General features: G+C 47.5%; 1 protein-coding gene across 3 annotated transcripts in view; it reads right to left on the bottom strand.

Moving 5' to 3' along the window:
• Positions 1-1,847: 1,847 nt before the first annotated feature.
• SERCA (ATPase sarcoplasmic/endoplasmic reticulum Ca2+ transporting SERCA) overlaps positions 1,848-25,243 on the bottom strand; it is a 91,433-nt gene continuing 68,037 nt past the window's right edge. For 2 of the 3 annotated variants that reach the window (XM_084599562.1, XM_084599561.1), the window contains exons 8-19: positions 23,854-23,920; positions 23,358-23,446; positions 22,665-22,964; positions 22,165-22,365; positions 21,494-21,760; positions 15,639-15,857; positions 13,157-13,492; positions 11,527-12,170; positions 9,891-10,008; positions 9,360-9,477; positions 5,354-5,425; positions 1,848-3,791 (exon numbers count right to left, since the gene is read on the bottom strand). In XM_084599562.1, coding sequence (XP_084455688.1) covers positions 3,760-3,791; positions 5,354-5,425; positions 9,360-9,477; positions 9,891-10,008; positions 11,527-12,170; positions 13,157-13,492; positions 15,639-15,857; positions 21,494-21,760; positions 22,165-22,365; positions 22,665-22,964; positions 23,358-23,446; positions 23,854-23,920 — 2,463 coding nt within the window. In that variant the 3' untranslated portion in view covers positions 1,848-3,759. The remainder of the gene's footprint in view (positions 3,792-5,353; positions 5,426-9,359; positions 9,478-9,890; positions 10,009-11,526; positions 12,171-13,156; positions 13,493-15,638; positions 15,858-21,493; positions 21,761-22,164; positions 22,366-22,664; positions 22,965-23,357; positions 23,447-23,853; positions 23,921-25,243) is intronic. The other variant, XM_084599563.1, reaches the window with a different exon arrangement.

The following is a 25,243-nucleotide window of genomic DNA, read 5'->3' as shown; positions in this document are numbered from 1 at the left end:
CCCGCCTCCACATCCTGACCTTGACAGAACGCAGCCCACTATATGCTGCTGCTACGTAAACTTCAAACAAATTCTATTCTCAGCTATTCGAGATTGGCACTGATTATAGACGGGGACTACGACCCTATTTGCCCCAATTGCGACTACGCAGTAACGGCCACATTGGTACTTTACTGCCAGCTCCCTCCGACGAGAGCTGAGACCAACTTCTTATGTGCTCAGACAAGAAGACGCAGCTGGCGCTTGTCTCGCCCAGAGCGTCGCCCCAACCTGGGGGCCACGCCAGGCCGACATCATTACTCTTTTGGCAACAAAAGTTGTTTCTCTCTCTCCTCTTGGGAAGCTGCTCTGTCCAGCTCACACCTGCAAGATCAGCAACGGCTGATCGAGGGGGCGCGCGGGATAGCAGCGGCTGCCGGCATCCTGGAAGCCGCCTGAAGAGGACTCGACCATCAGTGTCCAAATATTGGGTTCAAATGCTTTTTCCTCACTGCCGCAGCTGGAGCTGCCAGACGCTTTTACAGAAAGCTATTCAGTGCGCGCTTCGCCGCAGATCAAAGCGATCTCACAACGTTACGCAGATCACTTTGCAACGACCACAAGCCAATCTTTTCAGCTATTAGATATCAGTTTAGGTGTGGTTTGGTTTGTGGGGTTTAACGTCCAAAAGCGACTCAGGCTATGAGAGACGCCGTAGTGGAGGACTCCGGAAATTTCGACCACCTGGGGTTCTTTAACGTGCACTGACATCGCACAGCACAGGGGCGTCTTGCTTTTCACCTCCATTGAAAGGCTGCCGCCGAGACGGGATTCGAGCCCGCATCTTTGGGAACAGTAGTCGAGCGCCGTAACCACCGCGCCACACCGGCGGGGTAGAAATACAGTTTAATCTGCGTATAGCATCGCCGCCCCTAACACGTTTCGTCCTTGATATGCACAAGAGCCAACAGGCAAGACTACCGAAAACTCTCGCTTTTTATAACTAGGGTTAGAAGAGTTAAACCTCAACAAAATTTTTTTTCTCTGATTAGGCGAAAGATTATCCGTTATTTCTGGCGCGATTCCCGGGGACGAGCGTGATAAAACATTAAGGCGGTTTGACTCAAACCTACACAGCGAGAGCTGAAGCCCCATACCATGGCTGAAGGTCACAGTCGCTGGGGTAATTGGTCAACGCAATGTTAGCGACCTACTTAACTTTAAACCAAAATGAAAGCTCCTGGCTTCAAGGTCAAGCTTCCCCACCCGATGACCTTGACGTAACGCGGCGTCAAACGCGTAACAGATATCTCGCTCCAATAACTTAGTGCCTACGTTTCGTGCAGTAGTAAAATGGGGCGGAAGCCTTGGACTTCGTATGCGATTTCCATAGCAAAGCAGATGACGTTTCCCGCAGAAGAGCTGGCAAGGTTCCAGGAAGACTTTGCTATCAGTCTTGCGTTGCTCTTGTATCCGCTAGTTCCCAGTATGCGCACATATTCCTGCGAACATACCAAAACTTTCGCCTTCTGTCCGAATATTTTGACTTGTGCGATTAATTTCGCAGTTTTTCAAATACATATATATGTGTTTAAGTTACATGTAATAATGATCAGAAACCGGCTGCGAGCACTATATACGGATTTCATATTACATACTGCGTCGCAGATTGCGTCAGCGCAAAGTGTGTTCGCAACTGATCAGTCTACCCGTCGTCAGAATATCGGTTTTTTAAATGCCGCATACTTTGCATGTGCATGTAGCGGCAGCAGTCAGCGCGCGGGCCCACTGAAAGCAGACTTCACCTGCCATAGACAGGGGGCGCAGTGAAGCACACCACATTAAATAGAGGAGCCTTACACCACATGGCCCGTTCAGAGGAGTCGTGTTTCATTTTATTATCTTTCTAGTATGGTACACGGTTGACCTCCGTCCACACCGGTCTGTACAAAACGGTCTCTTTCCCATTCCGATTGAGGAGGAGGGGGCGGGGGTAGAGGAAAATGTGTGGTGGTGGGACGTGTGAAGAACGGGGTGACACACAGCGCTAACATATATCACAAGTGGTCAAGAGACGAGAATAAGTCGGCGGGAACGTAGAATGTAACAGCGCGTCCAGCACCTCCTCCCCCCTCGGGCCATTGCTCATATTGATAACCAGCATACTAAATGTTTACCGCCAAACGAGAGCGCATTAAGGCACTGCACAAAAATGCCAGCGAGCGACATCTGCCGCAGTTGGAGCGACGCAATTCATAAAATTTTGTGCTTTTGGTGGCGTCGTTCACAGCCGCGCAATGTCCACAGAATGCGACTCACATTAGCGCGTTCAAATTTCCTGCCACAAAATCCTACGAACCGCGCGCCGACGTGTTCGAGCTCAAAACCGCACATTACATACATATATAGGTCATCTATGCGGGCTGTTCCTTTCTTTCGCTTTCCCGACTTCCTCGATTCCCAGACTAGGCCGACTGTTCTTGCCTTTGCTTTAGCGATACACTTCTTCCGCCATGCACTTCAAGATAATAGCTAGATCTTAATTTTGTCACGCGCAGAAGCACATCGACACGAAAGAGTATGCGGCAGATCTGTCATGTACACCCGATCAAGCAGAGGGAAAAACACTTTATATCATGACGACCGCGGAAACAGGTCTCAACTATACAACCGAAGTGAGCGAAAAAAAAAAAAATAACGAAAGTTCAAACATCCCTACGGTGAGAACACACACACAGCGTGTGCTGTACTACAGCACGAACAGTATACTCCTTCTCTTCCCCTCGAAAAATGCCGTTCTCTGCTTTAAATTAACGTAAGTGGCGGGTACACGAAGGAGACAGAATAAACGAAGAACAAAAATAAAACACAGGAACTGGGAATGAGATGGCATACACGTAATGGCTTCGTGTTCCGATGAGCGCCATTCTTCCCGGTGAAGCACGGGCGAAGGGCTTTCGCGAGCCCACGCCCGGAGCTCCTGGCAGCGATTCGTGTTTACCCTTTCCTTGTTCGTCATCTTTGTTTATCTTTGTTTGTTGGAATGGCTGGTGCGGCCGGCGTGGGAGCTGCTGTAGCAGACGCCGCCCACAGGGAGCAGACGGAGCCAGGCCCGCTGAGGAACGGCCGCACCACCGCGATCGGCCAGTTTCGTATTTCAGTCAGAGTTTCACTTCCATATAGTCATTACATTTATCCGGGAAAGAACGTCGTCAGTGGAACACGGGCGCGCGCTCGCAGTCGGCAACGGAAACATTAAAACTCGGAGGCCACACAAACGAAATTAAACAAGGGATGTGTGTATGTGTGTGCGCGTTACTTGGATTGATTATAGCCGTACGGCAAACATGTCGTACGTCTGCTACGTGCGTATTTGTTTTTTTTTTTTTTTCCACATACGTAAAACGTGTCTGACGCTGCAATGTCAGGATGTGAGAAAGCTCTGGGAGCGTTCAAACCAAAGAAAAAGAAAGGCCTCATCTTGGGACGCAAAAAGAAAAAAAAAAAAATAATAAAAAAGGAACATAAAGCAAAAATGGAGAAAGCGATCAGGAAGGTGAAAGAAAAAAATAAAGTAGGTTGAGGGAGAGGTGAATTCACTGCTAACAGAGAGAACATGCACTACAAGTTTCTTCACACACAATTCACTAATGCAGAGTTGTTCACATTTTTTCTCCCGCTCGGCGGCGCCAGAGTCTTCTCGTAGTCACCCCGAAAGTTCGTGCAACGGGCGGTGCGCACATTCTCTTTTTCGTTTCGTTGGATGCTTTTTTCCCCCATTTAGTTCTTCTTCTTAAAGGACTCGGGGGCCACTGTAGGGTGGCGGGAAGAAGAAAACAAAAACAAAACACAAGCAATGAACCAAAACAGAACCGATTGAAATAACGAAGCTAAAGCTTACACACACCGGCATGCTCAAAGAATCAAAAGGAAAATAAAGTGGGCAAAAGCAGAAGTGCAGAGTAAGAAACAAAGGTCAGAGCTATGCTACGGTACTCGACAGCATTTTTACGACCCTACAAGCGCGTCAGTGCTTTTTCTGCCTTTCAAATGTACGCCTGTCCTCACAATACACACCATCCGCGCAGGACATGCGTATGCTTCTGCCACCCCATTTTTGCGGCATCTACAAGGTCAATACTTGCTCTCTCTACCAAGGCACCTATTTATAGTGCGTCATGGGAGAGTTAAAGAACGGGGAACTGAAACCGAAACTGCGGCGTTGTATACTGAATGAGGTGGTAACCGAAATTGTGTTTAGTTTACGATATGCCCATCAGTGCAGTGAAATAGGCTGTAGTTGCCTTCCCAAAGAAGACAATGCGAATGGAAAAAGGGCTCGCTGTTCGAAAAACATCTTTTCATTGAGGAAGAGAACTGAGGTTCTTTCACCGCTCGCACAAGCTTCTAGGCCGATGCTACGTCACGACATGCGCCTGCATACAGCCTTCCAAACAGACTTTCGTTCGCTCGGTCCTTTTGTTTGCCGTGCTTATGACCCGGCCAGATTGCCCGAGATTCGAGGAATCCGTATCACAGTTATTACACCTAACTCGACATAGCGCTGCGGTCGCAGCGCGGAGGGCAGATGTTGCCGCCGCTGCGCGCTACCACGCTAGGACCGTTCACAACACGTAGGAAGCCTACGCCACCGTTCTCACGATGCGCATGATCGCCCGTGCAAGATGTCGCGTCACGTCACAGCACATCGGCGCAGTGTTTTCTTTTTTAGAGCGCAACTCTTTGGCGCCCGTCTTTCGATCCTGATGTCATCTTACCTTTCGTTGACACAACAGCTTCATGATTATTATGCCAGCAAGAGGCACTGTTTCTACGCTTACTAGCTGCGAGATGACGGGTATTCACCGTCCAGATTTCACCAGCTTGCCACCTTCAACAGCAACGTAAGATAAGAGAGGGCCACCAATGATGCTCAGCTTACTGGCATTTAGAGATTGGTCAATACGGAAAGGTGAGAAAAATGTGGCAAAATTCGCACCCAACACCTCTTCAGCGCGACTATTATCTAAAAAAAAAATAATAAAGGACCAGAATTTCTGGAAACTCCAAGTGCAGAATGCTATGTCCTTTCTACTTCAACATTAGGCTGTAGAGGCAGCACCTTAACAAGAGCATATTATGACAGTGCACAGAAATTAGAAGTCATCAAATAGTGTTTCACAGCTGGTCATGATGGGTGGCCCACAGATTCAGAGTGCACAGAGTTGCAAAGCAAGAGACTGAAATGAAAAGGTGTGCGAGTGTACGGTCAATGGAGCTGACCGCAAGCAACCAACATTGGCGATGGAGGAGGAAAAGCACAGGTATGAGTGCCATAAGCCAATGTCAAACCGGGCTAAACCCTGGGCAGTACCTTTGCCAGCCATGCATTTCATCCTTGGAGGGGACATCGAGGGACGCGTGCGGTATGCACTCTGATCCGAAGCTGTTAGAACAAATGGGCAAAAAATAGTAATAAACCAAACCACCCATTCTCTATACAAATCGCTGTGAGTACATCATCAAGGCATGCCTGGCAGCCACCTCTTCTTGACCAACCTTGCTAAGAACAGGGCACAGACTTGCAGAATGAAGTGCCAGCCGTGACTCAGTGATGTGGCTGGTTCTAGGATATTAAAACATTCACAGTGTAAATCTGCTGAAAGCTTGTTAAAGAATGAATTGAGGTTGCCTTTCCTTGCGCTTGAATATGATGAAGCCTTGCTTCAACTAAGCTCCAGAAAGTCAATTCACTGGCTCATAAATGGTGAGGCAAAGGTAAAAGAAAAAACCTAAATGACCCAACTACATGAATGAGAGCCCCATTAAGTGGCCTATATACTCCTTATGCAGACATATAATGGCATATGCCAGGCCTTTAGGTCCAGTTCAGGCCAGAGATGTACAAACCTCTGCTTTTCCACGTACACCTTCCATTTTCCTGGCTCTAAGGGGAATAGTAGATAGGTGTTAACCTGTGCAGTGCTTTAAAGAAGAGCTTTAGTAATGTACAACTATTGCATCATTACTTTGGCCAAATGATTACTTTAAGTACAGTATGCATAAGCATGTTCCAGTCTACCCTATAATGCAAGCCCTGTATCCCTAACACTGTTTGGTCAAAAAGCTGCTGCCACCACATGCTGTTTGGAAGACATTCTCAAGTTAACCCTACATGCGCAATACACCCCTGGCTTCGAAACTGCCTTTTCTGCTCTAGTGCTGGAACACACACCAACAAACAGCACACCAGGCAACAACACTGCAAAAATGAGTGCAACCTACACACAAGGTGTGGTCAAACACCCACACTAAAAGCCCAAGATAAACAAGCAGGGTCTACCAGCCACACAAAACTAAAATATGACACAAGCGGGTGATACTCCTGGCAAACTTCTGAACTGGTGTCATTCAGAGTTCAAACTGCTATGATGCAAGTCACAGGTTTTTAAGATGCCACTATCAGCCTTCATTAGCAGACCTTTTCAACTTTGCATCGATAGAAGAAAACTTTTTAAGTGCAACAGTGTTGAGTGCCATTTCTCACTTCTGGTAGCACAGTTACTAGTTCCAAGAGGGCACAAGTTTAGTAGACACAATGAGTGGCAGATATTTTGCTCCACTGTGGTTGGCTCAAATGGTACGCATACCCATGCTCAGCTATTTCTCCAAGATGTAAACTTCACCACTCGTCATGACCTTAAACAGCCGCATACATGCCACTTTTTTGGGGGGGTAAAAAAAAAACCCTCAGAAATGAAAAATTGGGAGAGGGAGACCTATGCATACAGTCTGCATAATGAGTGCCTGCAAGGCGGTAGGTTTGGCTGAGCCTCATATAGTATGTGCCTCATGTCATGCTTGCTCGTGGCATGATAGCTCCAGGAGAAAATCATCAACTAATAAAAATTGTTATTTCACGCACATATTTGTTCTGCAATGGAAATTTGAAGTGTGCCATTTATCCGGCTCACTAGCACTGGCAGTCACTTTCCCCGATTCCACATTTGGCTCAACTACGTTAAATCTGCAGTCACTTTTACGCTTTTTTCCAGTCAATGATGGCTGTGAGCTGGGGGGTCAAGTTATCCAAGACAATGTATGATAATTACTGCAAACGCATATAGCGGAGGTGCACAGGCATTATTGTGAATATGCAGCAAAACAATGTTCCCCAGGTCCAACAGATAAGACACCCTTAGCAGTGTACTTGCAATACCTCATGTGGTGGTGGTTGCAGACACTAACTTGTATACAATGCTGCATGCACATACACTCCCACATCAGCACACACTGGGAAAAAAAAACAACAACAAGGAAACCCCAAGCAAAGTAAGAAGGTGACAATAGTCTAGTAGACATGCTGAAGCATGCAGTCAAACAGTGGCAACAACCCCCAATGACAACCAGCTAAGCTTGTAGCACAGGCTGCATACTGTTTGCCAACAAGAGAAATGCACAAACAAGGCGACGGAGCAGCTGCCCGCAGCGACCCCTGCACAGCTAAGCCAGCTAACCTGCACAACAAACGGCACAGCACCACCAGTTCCGACGCTCGAACAGCACAAGTTTTTTTTGCCCACACCTTTCACACACAGCTTGGGCGAGAAGAAACGAGACAACAACAAAGGGAGTCAAAAAAAGCATTTTTCTTTTCTTCAATCCCGGCTTTATTGACGCCACTTGTGTGTCTCCTTCCCAGCCCTCCTCTGCTCAGTTTTCTTTTCTTTCACTCGATGTGTCATAAAAAAAAAATCAAAGCACTCCACACAGTGTCTCTCTATAGGTCTGTACTGTAGCACTTCCACAATAAAAAAAAAAATTAAAAAAAAAAAGAATAAAGAAAGGCCTGAAGATAAAAAAGAAAGACACAAGTACTGAACGTATCTGACAGCCACCCACAAGAGTGATGGAACGAAACTGAATGGAAATCCAACATGTGAACACTGTGAAGCGGGGAAACACAGACTGTGGAAATGGGAGACCAAACAAAAAGTGACTGCTGCCTCACAAAACACTGCACACGCAACAAATGCTTTCTGTACATAAGCTGCTGGCTTTCTTCTCTCCATCACAACAGCAGCAGCGGCGGCAGCAGCACCGGCAGAAACAGCAATGAAACGATATAAAGCTGCCGATGCACATTTGATGCAACTCCCCAAAAGCGGTCAAGCTCAAAGAAAATATGCACGCAACAGAATCACGAAAGCTCAATGGACAGCAAACAATTTGGCCGACAGAAGCGACGAGATCATATCACCTTGCCAGCCTAAACAACCAAATATTCTTCCACTTCACAATTGAAAGCTATACCACACAACAGTCAAAGGAAACTGAAGGCGAATGGAGCGAAAAGCCAGTTCTACAGCCTATGACATGTAGCTTTGTAGGAAAAGCAAGATGGCAAACATCACTGAAACTTGAAACGAACAACCACCGGCCCTCGTTCAGTTGTATTTACAAGGCGAGCTGGACAAAGGACCATGCGTTGGTCCAGTCACGACCCCAAGGCAGTCAATCCATTCAAGCTAGAAATGAAGCTCTGCGCTGCCTAGATAGCATGAAGACTGTGTTAAGGCTAGCCACTAGGACACCGAGAGACCGCGCCGGAAAGAGAGACAACGAAAGACTGCACACACCACAAGCACCTCCTCCTCTTCAAAAAGCTAGCTCTCACATAAAATCTGCACAAAACTGCTTGGCTGAGACTCATGGAAACAGCAGGGAGCCCCTTAAACCCGCTAGATGTTTCCAAGCAGCAGCTGGGCAGCACAGGAATGCTGCTGGAGACGCCAGTGCGCACCCACTACTCTTGCCTGCGTGCAAGTTTCACTCGTGGCAATGCAAACATCCACACCAAAGTGTCAGGTTCTGAACCTCCTCAGCCTTCTTCCCTTTCGTGCGGAATCGCGCGCATCTGGAGGCCACTAACAACAACAACAACGACAACAACCGCCGCCAGGCAACCTGTGCCACAGCAGAAAAATGCACACAGGCAACCCAGGTGTCGTGAGGTACACAAACGCCATCACTAAACTGCAGCTGCCGCTGCACAGGGCTCAGCGCTCAAGTAGTGAGGAGAGGAGAAAAACCAGAGCGCGAGGGGAAGAGAGAGGTCAGTTTCAGTGGTAGTCTGGCCTAGGAGGAGGAGCGGGCACAGTCCCAATCAGTGCAGCAGCAGTGTGTCTCGGAGGAAGATTAGGAGGAGAGGGGGAAGGATGAACAAAACCATAACACAATCCAGCTGGAGAAGGGCAGTTGCAGTTAGAGAGAAAGAGGGCAGGCTCTTCTTCCCTCTCAGATGGGGCTGCAGAGGACAATGGCCAGGAATCCCACCCAGGTGCCCATGAGGAGGGAGAGTTCAAAGTAATACTGTGTACCATCGATGAACTTGCGGGCGATGAACTTCATCGTCTCGTCGAGGATGATAACCGGAATGGACATCTTGAGGACTGCAAACCACTCGAGCACGGACAGTGGGCACACCGAGAACACCGTCTGCAACAGTTGGGGGGAGAAGAGAGGGTGCAGCATCTGTCAAACAATGACACTGTCTCCATCTAGACGTAATTAACTGCTCTGACAGTCGTATATCCATAAGACATCTTGAATGGAAAATGTTCTAGAGTTTAGACCATGCACAGAGAGAGAGAGAGAGAGAGAGAGAAAAAGAAAAGATCTGGCAAGCATTTTTTCCCTGTAACCACTTCTAAGCCTTGTCTCAATGTAGGATGAGCGCCTTTTGCTTTCCACGTTCTTTTCTGTAGTTAAAATAAATAAAGAGATTAACACAAACAGAAATTATCCTCCTAGAATCAGTAATTGGCCCAATCTAGTTTTGCAACTAAGTTGGAAAGGGCAGTGAGAGTGGCTCAATGCCAGAATGAGGTTGCAACGGAGAGGAAACTCACATTGAGGATGTCGCAGTAGAGCACGACAAAGTGGAGCGTCATGGAAAGGGTCATGGCTGCCACCAGCCAGAAGTTGGTCCAGGGAGGCATCACCAAGAGAGACTGGTTTTCAGACAAGCTGCATACACACAAAAAGAGGGCTGTCACAAGTGGAGGAAATGGCACCACAGGAACAACATCCACACGAGAGCAAGCCTGCCTGTGTAAGACATACACTTGAAGTACAAATGGAACAAGCATGATTCATGAGCTTGAACAGGGCGACAATGCAGCCAGCAGTGCTCCAAGCGCTGAGAGGAAGATGCCCAACTCCTGCAGTGGTTTCGGCGACCTGCAGTTGCCAGAGGCCTAAGCAAGAAGACTGGCCGGTCACCGCCACTGCGCTTGACAGCATTTGATGTGATCATGGCTCCAACAAAGTGCTCAAGAAAGAACACTCGCCCACCAATGCCAGGCATCGAAGAAAGAAAAAAGAAAAAATCTTAAGAGCAGCGTGGCCTACATCAACTTTTCTTGCCACAATTGCAGGTGAAAACAGTGGGAAGCAATCACTTGCGGGATTGACCAGACAGCTCAAAATTTCAATCTGTTTGCAGAATTGATGCAAGAAATGCTTGTCAACTCAGACTATAAAAGGGATTCGAGAAAAGTATCGAATTATCCAATGCCCCTTCAAGAAAGTGCCAGAAATCATTTGTATCACTGCAGATCAAGCAAGTTAACGCTTGGGGGACAGCTGTCTGCTTTTAAATTCAGAACAGCATAGGAACCACACTTTTTTGCAGTTCTACCAAATGCTTTTACTGCACGCACACCATTGGGAGTGTCAAAGCAGAGCCACTCTTATAACAGTCTATAAGGTCTACATCCCAGAGCCACACTGTCACAGTAAGCCTCCCCACAAGCAGCGTCGATATATGCAAGGAGTTTCCAAACAGCAAACACTACAAGGTGAGTGCAGTTTCAGCATACTGGAGAAGTGAGGGAAGTTCACTAACTTCGAGACACCTTTTAAAAATAAAGACCAGCAACATGCAATCGGCATCTGAAGTGATATGCAGTTGTACTCTGCAAGACGGCCAATGCATGGCAGATGGCCGAGTGGTTGCACTATTTTACAGCAACGGTCTGCAAACACAGTTGCACTGACTGTCGCGTGCACGAGAGACATACATGGGCAAGTCTGCACCATGCAATGCAGCCTTGACGAGGGTTATCTAGACAATCTCTGCTGGTCATACCAATACACATGCCCCTGTTGAGAGCTCATCCACAATATTTAGTCAAGTTTGAGCTTTCCTACGTTTTATTTAATGACCATACGATGCCATAGATTCACATGACCACTGGCTGAGACCATGTCGACAGTCCGGACGACCCATATTTCCAAATTAATGAGAATCAAATTAAGAAGGTTTTAATGCAATGGCAAATCTAATGCTACTTGCCAATGAATGTACAATGCACTGAATGCGAATGGGACTGAATAATCCAATGGTGGCTACGTATGCCAAAGTTATTGGCTGTTCATGAAGCTTCTGCAGCCCTTGTTAAAATGAGGTTGCAGCTAAAATTACCTGAGCCACAATTCTCCACACTGCTACTGAAAAGCGCAATGCAGTGAAGTTCAGTGTACCTGTTGAGGGCATTGAGCATCTCGATGGTGACCAGCACGGACAGGGCCATGGTCATCGGGTGCGGGTCGTGAAAGACCGCGCAATCGATGCCGCGGAAGTTTTCCTTATCCGTCAGGCAGGACAGGTGGTGGGTCAGCTGGTAGTAGTTGAGGTGGGGCCCTGTGGGGCTCACCATGTACCACCAAGCTGCTGCACCCACTGTGGCAGCGCCCACATAGCCCCCAATGGCCATGTACCGGAAGAACAGCCATCCCGAGATGAGTGACTCGTCCGCCTTGCGCGGTGGCCGCTCCATAATGTCCAGGTCGGGCGGGTTGAAGCCCAGCGCAGTGGCTGGCAGGCCGTCTGTCACCAGGTTCACCCAGAGCAGCTGGACGGGGATCAGGGCCTCGGGCAAGCCCAGCGCCGCAGTCAGGAAGATGCTCACCACCTCGCCAATGTTGGATGAGATGAGGTATCTGATGAACTGCTTCATGTTGTTGTAGATGGCACGCCCTTCCTCCACAGCAGACACAATGGAAGAGAAGTTGTCGTCAGCCAACACCATTTCCGAGGCCGACTTAGCTACTGCTGTGCCCGAGCCCATGGCGATGCCAATTTCAGCTTTCTTCAGGGCGGGTGCATCGTTCACACCATCACCAGTCTGCAAAATGAAGAAAAAATGGAAAAGGACTGATGGAAGAAGCCGAAAGCTGCCCTCAGCTCCATTCTAAAGCCACCCTGTTGTAGCAGATAAAAATTCTACCAATTTTGCAGGCTAAAGCCTGTTATTGTCATGAGGCAGCACAGTGAAGCCCATGCTAAAGCCTTCATTTGGTGTTCAACTTGAAAGCATTAACTGAAGGCTGATAGAATGAATCACATCTCAATGCCAAGCTGGGTTGTTAGCGGAAGCATTGGTAAACCAAGGCCCACAGTAAACTGGTTAGTGCATTGGTTCTGTCACACTTCACTGAACACCTGAATGGCACCATAAGGGAGGGAAGATTACGTGAAAGAAGAGTCAGTGAGAGAGGAGGTGCCGCCGGAGGTATAGTAGAAGACTATAGAATAATTCAGTTTTGACCACCTGAGGATCTTTAATGCGCCCCAACAGCGCACAGAAAACGTTTGCCTTTGCTTTTTGCCTCCACTGAAATGTGGCCATCGTGGTCGGGTTTAAATTCGGGTACTCCAGTTCAGTAGCAGAGCGTCTTAACCACTGAGCCACCTCAGCGGCTGAGGCCTACAGTTCTAGGATGTGTATCTTGTAGAGATCCGTGAACAGAACAAGAATGAAATCAGCACCTCCATATAGCGATGACTGAATGTCATGATGAGACAGCAGTGGCAGCGTTGCGGCAATCTTTTTGCAATAATCTGGGTTTGAAAGCAAAATGCCAACAGCCTTCACAGTTATAGCTGCCTTGTCATAATAAAGTGTGAAAGTTTCAAAGATTCTTTTTCATTTTTCATTTTATATGGTTCAAAATTCAGGGCGTAAGATACATGTGTAAAAACATGGTGGCAAACACCTGGCTCATGAAAAAAACGGAAAAAGCCTCATTAAAGGCGCCTGCTCATATACACAAAATGCTTCAAGCAGTGAAGTGGGCGACACGGGGAGTAACCTCAGAACAGTGCCCATACCATGGCAGAGATTTCACCGTCCGCCTGGAGGAACTCCACAATCTTGCTTTTGTGTGCAGGCTCTACCCGTGAGAAGAGCCGAGCCCTCTGCACAGCTCTTCTCTGCTCTTCCAGGGGCAAGTCGTCAAACTCGCGGCCCGAGTAGGACATGCCGGTGGGGTCCTCGTCCTCTTCAAAAATGCCAATACGCCGGCAGATGGCCTCAGCCGTGCCCTTGTTGTCACCTGTGATGACGATGACCCGAATGCCAGCTGCCCGGCAGCGCATGATGGAGTCGTACACTTCTTTCCGGGGTGGGTCCAGCATGCCTACCACGCCAACAAAGGTTAGGCCCACCTGGCAGGAAGAGGGAGAGACGGTGGAGCAAGTCAACAGCTCAATCGAGTTTAAATGCACAATGTTTGTGCTCGCATAAATAAATGGATCAATTCCTGGCCCGTTACATTGTATGAGCTGCCATATTAGCAATGTGAGCAGAATCCACAGGGTAGTAGTACCGTATAAGCCGCATTATAGGTCGAATGGGAATAGGTAGTCCCCCTTACAATGAAGTGAAAAAATAAATAAATAAAACAAGAAAAATAAAGTGGAGAAGCGCAATATTTACAACATCGGCTGTGTCCCTGCAACACCAAAGCTAATTAGCAGCGACTAGCAGAGACGAGACGAGACCGCGCTGAATGATACACTCACGAACGACAAGGACACAAAAAGAAGAAAAATGGTGATATGGTGTGGGCTTCTTCCTGCAGCACTTTTCAGCCTGCCTGATGTTTTCCTTTTTTTTTTTTTTTTTTTCTCCGATAGGGCACGAAGCTCCGCCCATCAGTCCTCAGCCTGCCTGAAATGCGCTCTGTTCCTAGCAGATAATGCCGCCGAAGACACTAGCAGATGACTACATATTTACACGCTGGAGCATTGTACACGCGCTTTCGAGCAGCTCCTCTTCGCTTGAAGGCCGTGAACGCTTGCCAGCCAACACCGCTCGCATGCGATCATGACGTGCTTTTCTGCTTGGCAGGAAACCGCGAGCACGGTGACCACGAGCACCAATGACCGCGATGACCGCGAGTTGCATCAATCGAAGAAGCCCAGCAAAGGCAAGGGTGGACTCGTCTTTTTACACGGAGAACGGAGTTAGCCAATGAGCGGGGCGTGAGGTCATGTCATAGATCCCGTGGGCATCTGAAGAGAAAAAAAAATAAAACGCAAACGAGCGGTGCATGCAAGGAGAATGTGCGGTATAGGTGCGCCGAACGAAAATTCGCTCACCCACCTTCTGAAGAAAGACAAGACGGAGGGGCCACTCAATCGCAAAAGTTCAAAAAAAAAAAAAAAATCCGTAGAAGCGAACGTATGTTTGCAAACACTACGTTTTTGAGGCAATTTTAATACATCAAGTCCTATGGGGGTTTCACGGGGAATGCAAAATACTTCGTTGTGGCAAAAATTTTGTCGCAGCGGCGTTCACTGTACTGGAATTAAAGCGTATGAAGTTGCCCAGCAAACGTTTAAAGCCATCACATGGGAGTTACCAAATACACACGCTTCAATGGGGAGGCGTTCAGGAAAAACGTAAAACAGCTGAACCCTGATAAAAAATCAGCAAGGAAGGAAATTTTTTTGTCCTTGTGAGAATTTCACTGTCGCATTTCAGAACAAAGATTTAAATAAAAACTTCCATCTTTTGCTCTGTTTCACCATGCCGTTTGCTGCATGCACACGAGCAGTTGAGAAGTGTCTTATGTCAATGGTATTAACTCTATGGTTGGCGGCTGGCAGCATTTTCAAGTGCCGCTGTAGCATTCTAACTGCCCAAATGTAAAGAGCAATGGCTGCACCGTCCTTGTTGGCAGAAACGTGTGAGCCCAAGCTGGCGATGAGTGTATAGCTACAATTCTGGTACTTGCGTGCTCCCACCTAGCTCATGTGGTGAAAAAAATGTTTCAGATTACTACTTCAAGCTTTCGTTAGCACAGAACTTATTTTCAAGAACTCTCTGCTGTCAAAGGTAGGAAAATCCACTGAACTCTGTGGACCTTCAGCTAGTGACGCCAGATTTCTTCGTTGCTGCAAGAGTTTTGTTCTTGAGGGCTTTCTTTATTGAGGGGTTCAACTGTAACAAGGCGTGCACTACATGAAGTACACATTTAAATGCTTCATGTTTGCACAATGCCAGTGTGATCCTGGTAGGAGACTGACTAATACCCTAAAGTGGAATTTAAAGGTCGCTTTTTAATATTTTAATCACATATGCAAAAATGCACTTTGTACTGCAGGCTTGCAGAACCTTTCATGACTGCCTGTGCAGCTGGCATGGGAACTTCACTTCTACTTTCTAACAGCACAAACCATGACAGGCCTTGCTGTCTGGGTGGGCACAACATTACCAGCTGCCATGCATTACAGGAGTGCTGCCAGAGTGTTATGTCAACACACGCTCACAGAGTAAAGCCTCGAGACGTGGCCAACGTTGGCATACCTCGTAGGTGGCAAACTTGGTGGAGTCTCCAAGGTCCATGTCCTCTGGCTTGGGTGGGGTGTCCAGGGTGGCCAGGGCCAGGCAGCGGAGTGTGTCTCGGCCAGTGCCGTAAGTACGAGTAAGGTCCAGGATGCGTTGCTTCACAGCTCCTGACATGGCCATCTTCTTGTCCCCCACTCGGCAGTGGCTGCAGCGGTCCAGCACACCTTCAGGTGCCCCCTGCAGCAACACGCATCGTGAACTACAGTGAAAGTACTAAGGAAATTGCACTTTCTGCAACTAACAGCGAATGATGTTGTAGTTGATTAACAGGCACGAAATACGTACAACAGCCATGCTCATTTGTACCCATACTACTATTTGTTTTAATGAAAACCCTTTATTTACTTTTGAAGAGCGTCAACTAATTCAACATGAGATAATGTTCCGAAGGTGTATGACACGTTATGAGCTCTAGACCCTAGTGGAGTCCAAGTGAGAGGCAACTGATCTCCTTAACCGAGAATGCGAAAGAAAAGTTCCTATTTCTGACACACACACAAAAAAGAAGACTACCTAGGACGAGAGTTCTCAAAGTTGGATCTTGATCTGCAATATTCAATAAAAAATTCATTTCAGCACTGTACACAGTGCTGTACAGAAACTGACCAGGGAGTGGATACCCACTGGAAGTCCTTTTTCACACTTCTTAATAGTACATATCAACACTGCTGAGAAGAATATCTTTCCTTTCATTCAATGTAGGAACAAATAGGTTCGGATATGATATTTATTCTTTGCTATTATTAAAGATGCACTTGAATGGTGCGCTCCTTTGGCTAACCTGTTAAAAGCAATGTGTGAAAATGGTGATGTACTGTAGCTATTTTGTCAATGTTGTGGAAAGGTCTATCAAATCAAACAACCGGCATCACACACTATTATGAAGCTCCTGAATCAAATCCAGACTCAAAGATTTACCGTATTTACTAGATTCTAAGCACCCCCTTTTTTCACGACAGCGAGGCTCAAAATGGGGGGGGGGGGGAGGGGGTTAGAATCAAGAAGTCTAAAATATCCCCCACCCCTTGTTTTCGTGTCAAACTTCTTCGCAATCATGTTCCACAAACATGATTTAAGTGGTGTGCTTGAAGTTCAAGCTGTGACAGCTCATTTCAAACTCATTTCGACTTCAGTCATGGATGCCAAACAGCTGCTACCAAACAAAGCAATGCGAACCCTCGATGCCTGCGAAACCTGCCGAAAACTGCTGAATCGCCGCAGATTCCAGGTCGATGTGACAACACGCTAATAGATTAATCGGGGCAGCTTTCGGACAGTATTTTCCGTCCTGCACCACCAGCTGTCGTCGGAAGGCAACAATACAAGAATAAGCTGGAGACCACGCCATACCTCGAGTGTCCAAAGGCACGGAACCGGTCATAAACTACTAGAAACAGCCAATGTGCCAGTGAAGGCATGTTGTTCTTTGCCACATGTCATAAGAATAGCCCCTGTGGGCTAGAAGGGACGCATTTCAATCCACTGGCATTACTGGCTGCGTTGAGTGATTCCAGCTGTGTGCATGCAGTCTAAGTGGTAAAAGAAGCAGAAAAAATTCAAGAAAAAAAGGGGGACTCCACCGGAGCACATTCAAATCCAAAAATTTCTTGTGGGAAAAAGAGCCCCATCTTACTTGAAAATTAAAGGTGAACCTAGTTTGCGTGTGTTAGTGAGTGAAGGCCCAGACGAAGACGAGTCCACTTGTGGAAACGTAGGCTTGACTTGCGAACTGAGCCCCCCCTCCCTTTACCCTTGTTCAGTGCATTTCCATATGTGATAAAAAGACAATTTTGTGATATATATGAAGGTGGCAAAGTGATAGAGAAAGTGTATGCTGTCATGGAAACACCACATGCGTGACAAGATGGAGACGCAGTCCTATCAAAATTGGGCAACACTTCGAGTGTTTTAAAGGGACTATGAAATGGCTAGAAAGGCCACGTTTTGAATGTGTACTACAATTGCTTCCGAGCATTCTCCAAAAGTACAACTCCTTAGAACAAAGGCAGGGATTTATTAATTTTTTTAAAACAACGTTTCTTGAAATTCACGGGCTGCTCGGTTCTCGCACGGCGGTGCGATTTGGGACTATTTTGCCGTGAGAACATACGTCACAACTACCGATAGTGACAGGCTGATGTTGGCTGTAGCCGCGATGGCCACTACGTCACGGACACACTTCCGGTAGCTGCAAAAGTCACCTGCTAGAGTGTTGCATGCACTGCATGCGTGAACTCCTGAGCTTGACGCTTCGGTTTGCGATGGTAACCGAGAATGTGGTGGTGTCTACTGAAAGTGCGTGCTGGCGCCGGAGTGCCAAAAGAGCACGAGCTGGTCAGATTCAACACCGTACCAATTGTACACTTCTGCTTCAGACCAAATAGGTGGTGTCAACTTTCGTGTACCAACCGATGGTGCAGCAACAGTGTACTGCAGTCCTGTCTCATCTTTGCACCATCGATACTTTGTGCGGCACTTAATAAATGAAATATGCATCAAAAAAGGTTTGCCCTCAGCAGCACCGCAAAAGTGCACAAATTTGCACCGGTTAAGTTGAGCCCTGGACGCCGCCAGGTTACTGCATAGATGCCGTCTGCAAGTGCAGCGGCTGACGGCACTCCGGTCGTGTGCTTCTCCCTGGTCGTCGCTAGGCCTTGCTTGTTTGGCATCAAAGCCACGGCAGACGGTGTTTTGGAATTGGCTGCTCCGCTGCCTCTCTAACGTAGCTGCTCGTTGTGCTCATGTGCGCGATTTTTGTGTGTAGCTGCGGAAATCGGTGACAACCTGAGCTGCCGAACTGCACATGCTGAGCTGCTTTGCTGATGCTTTGTGCGTCGATTCTGGCTCGAACAATGCATACACACGAGTTAAAACATGCGTGCACGTTACGTATTGGTACTTCCTAAACGAAGTGCGAAAGAACTTACCAAAAAACCCACTACACTACCTTTTGTTAATCTCAACTCTTAAGATTCGTCGACAAGTAATTCGTGCTCACCTGTAATTTAATATCCAAACTTGAAATGATCCGTCTGTGCTCACGCATGACACGCATACATTTGTCATGCACCGCAAGATATGCCTCTCGCCGGCCATCATGAAACTGCTCGTTCTGGCTAAAAACGATTGCATATTTGCACGCATACAACTCACACGCTCGTCTGCCAGTATCCGTGCAAAGTCATTGCTATCGCGTCAACTCCGCGAGGAGACCGGCCGTCGTTGGTCAAACCGCAGAAGACAGTCTCAAAGCTAGACACTGGAGACTGATCGGCAATGCAAGAGAAGAAAGGGGTCTTGTAGAAAGCAGTACTTGGCAGGAGCGCCACACTAATTTGGGCTCAATGGGACAGGGATATGAGGGAAGTGATTCTCCCAACGGCCGCTGGTGTGGACAGCAGTTTGCCCACCTGCAGGCATGCGGTCGCTAACAACCTGGGTCGTTCGGGCTGATGTTGCACACAAGAAGCCAGCGGCCGAGGAAGACACGAGACAAGGTTGAAAGCTATACAAGCGCAGATGGGAAGGGAAAGGCAGAGCAGAGGCCAATGAATGTGCGGGCGACGCTCGGGAAAACAGCCCGGAAGTCTGCGAACCTAGTGTCTCCCGATAACGTTTCACGGCCAAGGCGGAGTTCTCAAGCTGTTTTTTTTTTTTTTTTTTTTTTTCCGGTGTCTCGAAGTGTTGAATTGAGGGGGAGAGAGGAGGAGAGTCGTTTTAAATCGTCTGTGTTAATGAAGTTGGCTGAAAACTTCTTGCGATGAATTGATTTGTGAGCGATTACCTATCTCTCAATTGATTTGCTTTACCTCATTTTAGTCATTTCATAGTCCCTTTAACATAGTCACATCCAAGTCTGACCCAGGCTACCCGAAATTTGACCTTGACATGACTGACTGAAATGTGGTTTGGAGGTATCCGAGCGATGCTCTCGACCTGTCACACTAAGCTTTGAACAGAACCACAGTCATAAAATTGGTGATTATATCACCGTATTTACTCTCATATAACCCGCACCAAAAATTGAAAAAATGTGTTTAAAAAGTGGGGGTGCGGGTAATACGCGAATAATCCGGAGAAGGGGGGGTTCGCGCAAGCTACCGTCCGTTACAAAGGGCTAAGCTACTATCATCCATCCATCCATTCAGCCAACAAGAGGTCAACTTAGGTCATAGCCAGATCCCCATCCATAGCTTGTTTAGTCTATAGCGCCACGCCAGCCACGCTTTTCGCACGCATTGCATATGCTTTGTTCAGACGTTGATGGACCTTGAGTAAGGTGCCGTTTCTTGTACACCCAGTTTGCACAGTTGGCCAGCCTTGTTTAGGCATCATGAGTGTGTCTCGGCGGCAATCATTCACGGCGAAGGAGAAACTCAGGATCGTCGCCGCTGCTGAACAAATCGGCAACAGAGCTGCTGCGAGAAAGAACGATGTCGACGAATCTTGCATTCGCGACTGGAGGAAGAAAAAAAAACTCTTTTGAAGCTGCGAACAAGGACAGGCGAGCGTTTCGCGGCCCGAAGACTGGCGCGTACCCTCACCTCGAGACGCAGCTTGCCAAATTCATTGAGGAGCAGAGGAGTAGTGGCCATGCTGTGTCTACAGAGATGGCGCAGATGCAAGCACTGAAGCTGGCCCGGGAAATGAATATTCTACGCGAGTTTCATGCGAGCCGCGGATGGCTGCAGCGCTTTATGGCCAGGCATGGATTTTCGATGCGGCGGCGAACTACCATGTGCCAGCGGCTTCCCGATGCTTACGAGGAGAAGCTGCTCAACTTTCTACGTTACGTCATCGGACTGAGGAAAGAGCGCAACTATTTGCTATCTCAGCTGGGAAATGATGACCAAACGCCAGTATATTTCGAGATGCCCATGGACACGACCCTGGAAAAAAAGGGCCCAAAATCTGTTAGTGTGCTGACTGACGGCAACACCAAGCTCCGTTGCACAGTGATGTTGTGTGCTTTGGCCGACGGCACCAAACTGCGCCCGTATGTAATATTCAATCGCAAGACTCTACCGAGTACACCACTTCCCCTAACTCGTGGATGAACAGTGACCTCGTCATTGACTGGATTCAAGCAATCTCGGAAAAAAGACCAGGTGCCTTGTTGGCACGCCGTTCGATGCTGGTGCTGGATTCCTTCCGAGGCCACTGCACTGACGCGGTGAAAGCTCGCCTCGCTGACAACGGCACAGACCTTGTCGTAATACCTGGCGGCATGACTTCCATGCTCCAGCCACTCGACGTGTGCATCAATGAGCCTTTCAAAGCTCACGTGCCAGTGGATCGTAGATGCATGGGGGATGATCCCGGCCGACATGGTACGCAAGAGTTTCAAGAAGTGTGCCATAAGCAACAGCCTAGATGATTCCGAAGATGATTACGTCTTTGAGAGCGGCGATGAAGCCTCGGACGGCAGCAGGGAGAGCGGCGACGGTTGACAATTGAACGACAGCACTGACAATGTTGCGGCAGTCGTTTTCAAATATATTTGTTTTGAAAACTAAAATGGTGACTGTTTGCTCAGTTGTAACTTCCTAGTCCTCATTTTTTCATGTAAGTGTGCGTGTTATACGCGAGGATATTTTTTTTTATTTCATGGGGTTCAAAGCTAGGGGTGCGGGTTATATGCAGGGGCGGGTTATACACGAGTAAATACGGTATATACATATATATATATAAAAAAGCCTTGTTGGACTGGTAGCTAGAGCAATCAAATTTCGCTCTTGCACAGCACTAGCTGCATTTTCTTCTTTTGGGTCTATCCAACTTACAGATCTTGCGGAAAACACAGAATGACCTACCTTGATAAACATTTTGGGTCCTGTGCCAAGCTTGGTGTTGGCTGCTGCCCGTGTGGGAATACAGTACGAGCTCATGGACTTGCGGTCTCGAGAGAACTCGAGGGTGAACTCCTTCTTCCACATGGCCTGCACGCCGTGGTTGACTGTGAGGGCTGCGTCGCGCCTTGACTTGCCGCTCTTGTCGAATCCAAAGGGGTTCATCTTCTCTGCCAGCACAATCAGGGCAGTCTCGGTGGCCTCGCCCACCTTTTCAAAGGCTTGCTTGTACTGCACCAAGAAAATGACTCCGTGTGAGCACAGATGGCAGAGCGCACCACCACTGTCATGGACATCAATTGCCATCACTGTTCGTTTCCAACATTCAGGGCATCACCCATTACTGACAGCCGTTTAGAATCTAAAAAAAGCACAGCTGGGAGTGCTGCAGTGTCTACCAATATACAATGAAAGACAATGTTAGAATCTGCTTTATAGCCAATATCCTTAACAAACCAACATTTTTCAATCTTGAACTAGTGACATCCCCTCTAAGGACTCTTATTGCTGTTTGGAAAAGAATAGCTCGCCTAGGCTCAAGGATTAGCATGCAGAAAGCAGATTTCATAAACAATCGCCATAAAAAAAAAAGCAGAAACTTTCTTCCCCAAGTGCAGAACGGAGCCAGCGCTCACCTCATTGAAATCAATGCTGGAGTCGTTGCACATGCAGCAGATGGTGGTCAGCTCATGCAGGGCCTCATAGTTGGCGCAGTTCGCCTTTGCACCGTTCTTGAAGACTTCACCAATGGGCTCATAGGTGGAGCCAGTCACCTCAAACTCGTGGAAGGAAATGTCGCCGGGGTCAGCCTTGTCCAGGATGAAGAAGCGGCTCACCTGGCATGGGTACATAGCAAATGGTGGGAGTAAGGCTGTGAGGGATGCGACAGTGGAAGGACTATTCTACAGACCACCCGGGATGCTTAATGTATGCCAAATTTGTACAGCAAACATTGCTTTATTTCCCCGGCATCAAAATGCTACAGCCGCCGCTACAGCATCCCTCGCTCAAACACAAAGAACCGAAGCCCTGAAAGGTATGGCTCAGCGCTGCGGCCTTCTACTCTGCCAAGCACTTGGAGTATGGACTGTGGGCCAATTTAGCCGTGGGCCTTCCAAGAAAATGCGACTCTCACCGACATCTGGTTGGTGGTCAGGGTGCCAGTTTTGTCAGAGCAGATGACCGATGTGCAGCCCAGGGTCTCCACGGAGGGCAGGGAGCGTACAATGGCGTTTTTCTTGGCCATGCGCCGTGTACCCAAGGCCAGGCAGGTGGTGATGACAGCCGGCAGACCCTCGGGGATGGCGGCCACAGCCAGGGCCACAGCAATTTTGAAGTAGTAGACGGCACCCTTGATCCATGAACCACCATGCGCCGGGTCGTTGAAGTGGCCAATGTTGATGGCCCACACCGCCACGCAAATCACAGAGATCACCTGCATCGCAAGGAGGATGGGAAGTCATAAGGGACATGGCTGGTCTCTTGCAAGCAAAAGCCTTTTGATGGACCAACCCACTGTGAACACCCGCATGGCCTTGGTGTTTCAAGGGGGAAAGAGTAGGACCACCTACTGTGTGGAGTCCACTTTGTGTCCAATGTTCATTATTTCAGATGGTGCAAAAGATGCCCACCTCTGGAGAGGCAGCAAAAGAAGCCGACTTTAACATCACATTTAGGTTTTCCGACGCAAGGGTTTTCACAGTAAGTAGCAAGAAAAAAATGCAGGGCATAAAGAGGTGCATAAGACAAAACATAGGTACTAATACATAACATGAAGCAGAATGATGCCTGCAGAAAGCACACCAGAAACTTCAGTAGGCTACGTTACCTTGGAGAGCTGTTCTCCAAACTCGTCCAGCTTCTGCTGCAGTGGGGTCTTCACTTCCTCTGTTTCTGTCATTTCCGTCCGGATCTTGCCTGCAAGGCAGTAACTGCAGTTAACGTCAACACAGACTGTACTACTAGCATGATGTCGCAACATGCACAAACTGGCACTACATGTCAGGCCTGTCCTTCTCCCATGGTATTAAAAAAAACTTCTTCCATTTTAACAACCTGTATAGAGTGGCTGGGATCCTTTCACCAACATACAATTTACAGAAATTATTTTTGCATCTTTACACTAGCTGGAACTATTCAGCAAGAACGTTATCAAAAGTACGTCAAAAATCATTAGGCTGTATTAAAATGCGAAACTATGTTTAAAAGTTAGTCCTTTTCTCCCACAAAAAAAATACTCTGCAGTTTATGTCTGTAGGCCCATGTCCATACAATCTGGCACAACGGATCGGAGGCAGGTGAGTACGCAATGATTAGACACGTACCAATGGCAGTTTCAAGACCAGTTCCAACGACTATGCCGACAGCCTTCCCTGATGCAATGTTGGTACCCTACAAAGAAAAAAATCGCAACAGCCACAACATTTCGTCATCAGTAACCGGACACCAAGGAGAAACTGAAGGAGGCCCAAGTGACAAGAATATATATGTGACAACAAAAGTGGATACTTTTTTACAAGCTCAACTCAGAGGCAAAAAAAAAAAGAAAAAAAAAAGTTGCATTTTTAAATTTGATTTTCCCACCAGTAGAAGTCATTTGCAGCCACAAAAGCACCAACAGTCGCGAAGAGCAGAGCAATCAATCTTTTCAGGGAACAGAAGATATAACCCTGAGTGCCTGTTTAAAGTGGCATTTTCCCAAGCCACCACAACATCAGCATGTTTTCTGCACCAGCGCACTGGTAAGCCAAGTAAAAGTCAATCATAATCCCTCAAGAACAACCTTCAGGCAGCTGAAGTAGTTGTAACTCAACGTGCAGAACGCAGATTATCACCAAAGGGTATTACTCGCCAAAAGGTTAAAACAAGGGTACATAAATTGATGAACATGACATATGTACAGTTGTACTTGCTCCGACTTGGCAACGCTGTAGTGGCCATCTTACCCTGGCTTTTCGCTTCATAGCAAATGAGTGAGCCCCGCTGCACAGTTGACTGTTCTATAATGAGAGCGTGCAGCATCCTCTGACGCATGTTGAAAGTCATACTGAGCGCAACTTTACTTTTACAAAAGCAGCAGTTCCCCTACCAAGGGCAAACATGCCCAAGAGACTAGATTGTGATGATGGCCACATTATGCACATTCATGCATCCATGCCTAATTTAATGGCTTAAGTAAGAATCTTACAGTTAGTTACCATTTACATTCATTTTTCAATTAACACTCTACAAATCTGTCGTCTCATTGGGCCTTATTCACAAAGTTGTCTTTAAGACTCAATGTTACCACTAAAGAACAGAAAAGAAGAATGTGCTGGTGACATGATGTTGCAGTGTTTGGACACGTGGCATACTAGTATTCATGTACCTGCTTCACGGGATGACAGGTATGTCAGTGGTCACACCTGGTGCAAAGGGGCACTTCGTTGATTAGCTCATAATTCCGTTTACATTGACTCAGCATGAAGTTCATATTGTTTTACTTTTCTAAGCTGCTTGAGGCATACCTGGTATATCATACGCAGGATACACTGCCAACTTTTGTTCTGGAAGCCTGCTAAGTTTAAGAAAATTTTTTCAGCGATTCCTTGGTATGTGGTGAGTCACTGTCAGGGAATGAAAATACACAGCAGCACTGTACACCTGTGGGGGCCCAACTTTCTAGAAGAAGCCAGTTAGAAAATCCTATCGCTTTGTCACCTATCAGGAGCTGAA

Source organism: Amblyomma maculatum, chromosome 3, assembly GCF_055883805.1.
Source record: "Amblyomma maculatum isolate TAMU_Amacu chromosome 3, ASM5588380v1, whole genome shotgun sequence".
NCBI classification, from domain to species: domain Eukaryota; kingdom Metazoa; phylum Arthropoda; class Arachnida; order Ixodida; family Ixodidae; genus Amblyomma; species Amblyomma maculatum.
Note: the sequence above shows the minus strand (reverse complement) of the source record. Positions and strands in the feature narration are given on the sequence as shown.